This window comes from Amphiprion ocellaris, chromosome 5 (genome assembly GCF_022539595.1).
Source record: "Amphiprion ocellaris isolate individual 3 ecotype Okinawa chromosome 5, ASM2253959v1, whole genome shotgun sequence".
NCBI classification, from domain to species: domain Eukaryota; kingdom Metazoa; phylum Chordata; class Actinopteri; family Pomacentridae; genus Amphiprion; species Amphiprion ocellaris.
The window spans coordinates 17,363,107-17,371,141 of record NC_072770.1 but is presented as its reverse complement, the minus strand read 5'-3'; the positions used below and the strand labels follow the sequence as shown (position 1 = coordinate 17,371,141).

The 8,035-nt window shown below is 41.7% G+C and overlaps 2 protein-coding genes across 2 annotated transcripts; one reads left to right on the top strand and one right to left on the bottom strand.

The window, feature by feature from the left end:
- Nucleotides 1-370: 370 nt before the first annotated feature.
- Nucleotides 371-5,056, bottom strand: tada3l (transcriptional adaptor 3 (NGG1 homolog, yeast)-like). Its single transcript, XM_023275965.3, has 9 exons — nt 4,763-5,056; nt 4,008-4,255; nt 3,646-3,893; nt 3,378-3,483; nt 3,101-3,236; nt 2,860-2,963; nt 2,561-2,667; nt 1,028-1,219; nt 371-915 (listed from the first exon to the last, which is right to left on the bottom strand). Exons 2-9 carry the CDS (start codon nt 4,215-4,217, stop codon nt 723-725), a joined length of 1,296 nt encoding a protein of 431 aa, XP_023131733.1. The 5' UTR covers nt 4,218-4,255; nt 4,763-5,056; the 3' UTR covers nt 371-722.
- A 200-nt stretch (nt 5,057-5,256) lies between these two features.
- On the top strand, nt 5,257-8,026 carry LOC111572316 (actin-related protein 2/3 complex subunit 4). The gene is made up of 6 exons (XM_023275938.3): nt 5,257-5,402; nt 6,116-6,234; nt 6,539-6,650; nt 6,754-6,849; nt 7,162-7,332; nt 7,495-8,026. Exons 1-6 carry the CDS (start codon nt 5,400-5,402, stop codon nt 7,498-7,500), a joined length of 507 nt encoding a protein of 168 aa, XP_023131706.1. The 5' UTR covers nt 5,257-5,399; the 3' UTR covers nt 7,501-8,026.
- Nucleotides 8,027-8,035: the final 9 nt, after the last annotated feature.

Sequence of the window (8,035 nt, the reverse complement as noted above, 5' to 3'; positions counted from 1 at the left end):
ATTCTCCAGGATTTTCCTATACTTTTCATACAATTTACTCATCACCTTTTCAGTCATCACACATCCTGCAATGCCTTCGTCGTGGTTCTGAACTGTAATCTCAAATGAGAAGCTGACAACATTAGTCTGCACGATGACCAGAATTATGTCTGCTGTGGCTTCGTGCTCGGGGAAAAGCGCGTCTGCCTGCCAGCGCAGACATGGAAAATGGACAATTAGCCCATTAAAAGCGCAACACAACAAATGTCAACAAATCTGCCATTTGAATAAGCAACAAGTCTGTTTCTGTTGTGCAAGTTGGTGTCATTGTTTGCTCTGAAGCACACATCTCCTCTGATCTGCCTGTTTTAGACACATACAAAAACTGTCCTGAAGTGGTACTGATTTATTCCAACAGTTATTGTTTTCATAGCATTACAATGGTAAACAAAGTAAAAAGAAACAAAAGAAAAAAAAATCCAAAAAAGGTGTAAAAAGTCGAATGCATACTGAATGTTACCGATCAAATGAGCTTTCTGCTGATGGCATAAAAACTACTACAGAAATATCCCTACACAAATCATGCAGGCCTGCAGTAAACTGCATCTTACATCATTATGGAGACAGTTTTTCACAGACCATGTGGCATCTGTTCTAATTGGTGCCAGTTTGTGGGGGGAAAAAATGCTTCTTCCAACATTTTTTTCTGGGTGAAAACAAACCCACACAAACTGTTGCTTCCTCTATCCATCCAGTAACTTGAGGATGCTCTCCCTCTCCTTTAGTGCTTTCCAAGCCTGGTCTTTCTCCTTCTTAGTTGGCGTGCGCTTCTTCTGTCTGGCTGCCATGATTCGCCGGAATCCTTCCATCACCTCGTTGTCAGACACCCTGACCCTCTGCCTTAATTCCTGCTTGCGCATCTCTTCTTTCGCCAGCCTGTGAGACAAGAACAAATAAAATGTTTCACATCATCCGCTTCTCAAGGTGTTTTAATACACTTACAGTTAACTTAGGCAGTAAATGGAAACGCTGTCGGCCTTTATCTCACCGGAGCAGCTCCTGCTTTCTGGATCTGTTGTGAGCACTCAAGGCTTTGAGTTCTGCTTGTCTCTTCTGCAGCTCTGCAAGAACCTCGTCCTCAGAGTCTCCTCCTTGTCCCGGTCGCTCCTCAGAATCCAGCAGCCCCTGAGCTACCAGCTCCTCTTTGATTCGTGCTTCCAAGGAACGTGTATGAGGAACACTGGAGAGGTGAAGGAAAGACTGAAGAAATGAGACATGTTGGTGCAGAAAAGCAACTTGACAAGTAAATAACCCTATACTAAAGGTATGAATGACCTAAACTCACAGCTCAATGAGAGCCTCAGTCAAAATAATTTTACCACCAGTTTATTATATTATATATTTTAGGATCAGAACCAACATGTAACAGTCTTAAAAAGGAAAGCATCCCCAATTTTCAGACGTCTCCATCTTAAATTTTACCCCTCAAAATGTGAGAAACGGAAGTAAACAAACATATCTGTATATGCATAAATAATCTTCTATCCATGCATAGATGTAATTTCACACACCTAAGTCCTTTTCAGACATAAAACTGCTGCTTTATTAATCTGCTGAAGTGACGGCATTCTGCCTACAGACACAGGCCACTTTCACATTAATGCTCCTCATGGCTTCACTCAGACAAACTCTCTACAATGACATGAGGGAGCAACCTCACACATGCCATATACGACATATAATACATAACAATGCACTAATTAACAAAAGATTAAATCTAAACTCATATCAAATATACTTAACTGTCCAGAAGCCTAATAGCCTAGTTTATTTTGATTTCTTAATCCCTGAAATGTATGTCCACGTGTGCAAATAATCTAGCAACGACTATACCAAGAGAGCTGTGTTGGAGCTCAGGACTCAACTTGAGGATGGCCGCGAGGGGATTAATTAATAAATCTCATGTTCTGCCTTCACTGCAGTGAAATTATATCTTATGGACATTTCAGTTCAGTTAAGAAAACCATGGAGAAAAATGATTTGTGATTTCTGAACGCAAAGTCAACTTGAGCTCTCTGTGCTGAAATACGGAAAAAGTCTTTCCTAAATCGCTTCACACAAAGTATACAGGCTGTAGCTGTCTATCTGTTAATGTGACGACATGATACGGAAACGTTACTCGGTCTGACCTTGTGTAATTGTAGCCGCAACTTCTATGAAAAAGCTACCAGGTTGTTCATTTAGACATGGAGGCTACACGCTCAGATGCTGTCAGATTAACAGAAAGTAGTGCACGGCTGGACACACATTTAAATGATCCATGTTGAGTGAATTTATGTCTACTTTTGGGAATCATAGCTGCAGACCTGTGTATTATACATGACAGTGACTGACCCATGATAGCAATCTGGTTTTAAATGACCAAACACAGATTGAGCATGTGTCTATTACCATCCTGCGTCATGTATTAGGGTTTATGTAGGAGAGGAGTTTGTGTTAGAAAAATGTTGATCTTACGCAGAGAACTGATGTTGGTGTGTCAGATATCTCATACATTTATTTCATGTCACAAAGACTATACCTAAAAGCTTTTCCTTGACTACGAGGAGAAGTCCCAGCACCATCATTAGCATCCTTTCCTGAAATGTCTGGAATAGGAGAATCCTCCATGGGGGATATAATGTTCTCCTGAAAGAAAACAGAAAAAAAAAAAAAAACTATCTCAACAAACTGTGGTCATGTTTTAGTGTTCATACAACATTTAAACAATATATACATGAACATCTCAGATGCCACCTTTGCATTACTGTATTTTCAAATGCCATTATGCATTTTGGGAGATTTCTAGTAAAAGCTGGATCACCAAATATTCAGTCTAACCTCTACAAGGGCCTGTAGTAGACGCTGTGTGAGAGGACCAAAGGGACAGCCGTCTTCTGGAGATTCATGCTGGGATTCTGACTTTTTCAGCAGCGAATCCACATCTACGGTAGTTTTACATGAAGATGCGCATTAAGGTCGATGCATGCCTGTGCAACAACTACAGTCTGCTACGTTAGGACATGAGAGCAAACTAGTCCATGTACAGCCATTTTAGGTGCACGCTGTAGTCTCCTCTCACCTTTTGCATCCAGTTCAGACAGCGGCCCTCCCATGAGGTTCTTCTTCTTGTCGTTGGCTCGTGCTCCTTCCCTCTGTTCCTCCAGGAGATCCTCCTGAGCCCACCGCTGAGAGTAGTGTTTCCCCAGTGCTGGAATCTACAGATAACACAATCAGCAACCATAGATCAATGTATTTTCACAATAAACATTATACATCAAAATGGCAAAAATATAGTTGTTGCATTGAGTGAAGTTATTTGTAAAACTGCAACAGGTGTGGGATTTTTTGTGTCATACTTTGAAATACTCAGCCTCATCGTCAGGAGGTTTCAGAAGCTCCTCTAGCAACCGGATCTCCTCATTTGTGATATCAGCACAATATGGCTCAACTGATGCCCAGAATCTAAAAACCAAAAAATATGCCAATAGAAACACCAGAAAGAAAATATTTGATTCTTTTTTTATTTTTATTTTTTTACTACGGCACACAGATTAAAATAGAAACATAAATGAGAAAAGCCAAATATAACAGAACTGATGACTGATATTATGCAGAGCTGCTGACCTGTTGGGAGCGTCATTTTTAGGAGTGCGTGGAATGTCTTGTGGATCATCTGTAAATTCATACTCTTGAACTTTTGGCTGCAGGTTTTTGGATTTGGGTCTCCCAGGACCTGGTCCTGGCCCGTGACCTCCTTTGCCATCCAATTTCTGCTTCTTTGGTTTGTGACGAGGCGTGGCAGCAGGGTCTGGGTCTTTTCCCATTTTCAGAAACCGCTTATCTCCTTTCTTGTCCTGCCAGTCTGTGAGGATCTGAGATGCAGCACAGAAGAATGGAGGCAGAGCAAACAGTGGAAAATGTGTGTTAAGAAATGTGGTTACATGTAAGTGAGTTGTGGTGAAAACCTGATTTCACATAAATCCTACCTGTCTCTGCTCCTCCAGGGCTCGGAGGCGGCGGCTGGCTGAGGACAGGAGGGTCTCCAGCTCCAGCTGCAGGGTATCCAGCTCTTCGATGCCGATGCCATCGTCCTCTGAGCGTCCCAGGACAGCAGTGTAACGGGGACATACCTTGACATGCTCCACAGGTTTGAAGTCGTAATATTTCAGTGGGGGGCAGTCCTTCAGCTCACTCATGATGCTGTGCAGCAGGAACCTGGCAGTGTCTGATTAAACTGTGACAAGGAGATAGACAGTGTAGTTGATTGATCCATCGTAAAACTCTATCATCTTGAGTAAAAAGCGACTGCACTTCTCTTTTTTAGATCTTTAAGATTTTCACCTCTAATTCAAGAGACTGACATGAGATGAATCGTCTTAAACAATTGAAAGAGATGTCCAGTTGCTTTTTACTGATGTTCTGAGAATTAATATGACGTGGATTACTAAGAATCTACATAGACAGTTATTAAATTCACACACAGTGGAGTGCTGCTCTGTTTTTCCATCCATCTTTTAATACAAACACAAACACCCCAATAAACGGCTGCTTTATAGAGCAGCAGCCCGCTGGGCCCAAAATTGACTCAAGTTACTCTGAAATTTAAACAGTAGCCGCTTGTGCATTCACGATTTGAACACAGACATTTTACACGAGTGTGTCTGAAAACCACTAGAGCTGAAATGTACAAACGCAGAGAACAGACGTAAATTTTTGAATGTTTAAGAGGAACGATAATTACCGTCAGTGAATAGCGTCCATGTTGGAAACAACCATTGTGATAACAGGAGTGTCTAAAATTATTTCTAATCAAATTATGGCCTATTTTCGACAAAATGATACATTTAAGACCTTAATTAAAATTAAGACAGTGGTACAAAAATCAATCGAGTATTTAAGTCATAGCAGCTAGCAAAACAAACGCGACGAGTTTTAAATACAGAGACTCGATGCTACATTGGTATCATCGGAACAAACCATTTTCTGTCAAGGTACGTTAAAACAAATAATCTGTCGCTAAACTTGTATTTTAGGAGTCAAAAATGACACGAATGTATTATAAAGTTATTATTGTACATAAATTATTATTATTATTATTTTTTTTTTTTTACAAAAGTTTATAACAAGTCTTAACCTAAATGAGGCTGAGCAACATGTCTCCTGAATGGGCGCACCTTCGGGTGTGCTCGTTTTTAATTTTGTAACACTCCACCTGGGCGGAGTGACAGACGCAAACAGCACGATTACTCTGAGCGACGCTGCCTCGGGCGAAGAGTTACAACAGAACAAACGCACCCCAGCTTTACTTGACTATGTAGGATTTACGGAAGAGTCGTCCCAGGCGTGGCTGAGGAACTTCCGTCTTTTACAGCGCAAAAATGGTAAGTGTCCTGCACTAAATCTATCGTTTTATTTTGTAATTTAGCCACTTATCCCTGCTAACTACGGCTACATTCAAGGCGAGATTAGCTAGCTAGCTCCCTGTTGCTCATAGACGGGGTTTCTGGTTGGCTGCAGTGAAATGAGAGGACGGGCATCCTTGATACGGTTTACAGAAAGTAGAGTGACTGAGCTGAACTGTCTTTTCCTCTCGGCCCCTTTTTCCTCCTCGTTACTGTGGCTGTTAGCTCTCTCGTAGCTTTGACATTAGACGGTGGGAAAGCAGCGTTTGTCCGTAGCACAGACAGCCATGATGCTAGATGTGAATTATTTGGCTGCAATCTCGGTCACCTGAAAGCATCACAACCACTAATTCAATCCAAACCATTCATATCTATGTGAAATGTACTTCTAACTAAATTGCATTTGATTGGTGCTTGTATATTCCTCCTAAAATTACTGGTAATGACTTTTTCCAAAGTAAAAAGTGGGCAAACTGATATTTCAGCCACTGCATCCCTGCACACAGCTCATTTTGGACACTGGTCAAACCTGAGCTCATAGACTGACCCTGCAGGCTGATTCACCACACCAGACTGGACTGGGAGGTTCACTTTGCATGTACTCTGACCTAAATACCGAATAATGTCATCCAGCAAGACCTTCCCTGCAGAGTTTTCCACCCAGGCATTGACTTTATTCATTTTGTCCTCAGACAGCGACTCTGCGCCCCTACTTAAACGCTGTGAGGGCCACTCTGCAGGCAGCCCTCTGTCTGGAGAACTTCTCCTCTCAGGTGGTGGAGCGTCACAACAAGCCGGAGGTGGAGGTCAGGTATGTTGCAGAGCGTTGATTCTCACAATTTGTCCCCCCCACTTTGCCTCTTCGTGTTTCTCCTGCCCTTAGGGTCTATGTAGATCATCTGCTGCTGTCACACAAGTTTGGACTTGTGTTAGAAAATCTAGGAGGGAGGAAAAATGACAGCATGCTTGGGCAAGGCTCTAAAATTATTCAACAGGGGCTTGTCACAGCCTGTTTGCAGGTGTCTTCCCAAATACGACGAGGAGTGTAAAGGTAACTACAACCACTAGGGTTCTGTGTTGGAGACTGAGAAGGCCTGTTTTTGTTGTCATTACAGGAGCAGTAAGGAGCTTCTACTTCAGCCGGTGGTGATCAGCCGTAATGACAAGGAGAAGGTTCTCATTGAGGGATCCATCAACTCTGTCAGAGTCAGCATTGCTGTCAAGCAGGTAATTAAAACTGGCGTGATTTTGGCAGTTTTTTTGAACCGTTCATAATTATCTTTCACAATCTAATGCGCTTTTTAAAAACTTCTGCTATAATCGACTATAGGCTGATGAGATCGAGAAGATCCTTTGCCACAAGTTCATGCGCTTCATGATGATGAGAGCAGAGAACTTCTTCATTCTGAGGAGGAAGCCAGTAGAGGTAAGGGATGGAGGAGGGGGGGGGCTAATCTGGCATGTGTGCAAGACAATAAAAGCAGTGACAGAAGAGGATTCCATATACAGTGTCTGTATGATGAGAAGAGTAAAGATATAAAAAGAGGAACTGTGTAAACTCTTTAAATAGCTTTCGTCATAAGGCTGTTCATACACAGATGTAGAAACAGCACAGACTTATCTCATACATCAGTAATTGCAACATCTGTTTTCATTGAATACAGTTAGTGATGTTTTTTGTTGTTCTGACTTTTGTCTCTGATTTCTTTCTTTCTCATTCCTTCTCTTCTGATTTCAGGGATATGATATTAGCTTCTTGATTACCAACTTCCACACGGAGCAGATGTACAAACACAAGTTGGTGGACTTCGTCATCCACTTCATGGAGGAGATCGACAAGGAGATCAGCGAGATGAAACTGTCCGTTAATGCCAGGGCTCGTATTGTTGCTGAAGAATTCCTCAAGAACGTAAGTGACTTCTTCTCTGCTCTTAAAGCTCAAATCTTAATCTTATATGTGTTTTTTTGGAATGCATTTAAAGTCAGACTCGCGACTGTAATTTAATTGTGTGCCAGTGTTGTGCAAAAAAACAGAAAGATGGAATCTAATTAGACCTCATCTTCTCTGCAGTTCTGATGACAGTGTTGTCCTCGGTCCGTACAAGCCTGGGAACACTCAAAGAGCCAATCGGCACGAGAGAGGAGAGCTAAAGGAGTAAACAGCCAATCAGCGAGGAGATGAGATGAACGTGACCAATCTGGCATTGACAGCCTTTGCACCCGTCTTGAGTATTTCCCTGTACTCATGAATATCAATTACTGTATATAATGAAATATTTACCAGTTTCATTTTCAGCCACTTAGAACAAATCCCCAAACAAAGGCGGGTCCTTAAAGTATTAATCAAGTTGATAGCCATGAATACAGGGGCATCAAGGACGTGTTGTTGCAATTAAAAACAACCAGGTTTTTGTATTTTGTGTATGTGAGTCTGTATGTTCTGTCACTGCTGTTTCAAATTTGTCTCCAAATTTTCTCTGTTCAGGACATACGTGTTTGAGGAAGTAGTCTGTGTGGCATTAATTCACATGGAGATGTCTGTAAATGGAAAAAAAACTCACCATGACCCCACAGTGAGAGACAATAAAAGTCTGTTGTTTGTACCTTTTGGT

Coding starts and splice junctions, on each gene's coding strand:
- tada3l (XM_023275965.3), bottom strand. CDS start 4,217: ATGAGTGAGCTGAAGGACTGCCCCCCACTGAAATATTACGACTTCAAA. Junction 3,894..4,007: donor CCCTGGAGGAGCAGAGACAG/GTAGGATTTATG, acceptor GCTGCATCTCAG/ATCCTCACAGACTGGCAGGA. Junction 3,484..3,645: donor AAAAATGACGCTCCCAACAG/GTCAGCAGCTCT, acceptor TTTGGTTTTTAG/ATTCTGGGCATCAGTTGAGC.
- LOC111572316 (XM_023275938.3), top strand. Junction 6,235..6,538: donor AAGCCGGAGGTGGAGGTCAG/GTATGTTGCAGA, acceptor TTGTCATTACAG/GAGCAGTAAGGAGCTTCTAC. Junction 6,850..7,161: donor TGAGGAGGAAGCCAGTAGAG/GTAAGGGATGGA, acceptor TTCTGATTTCAG/GGATATGATATTAGCTTCTT.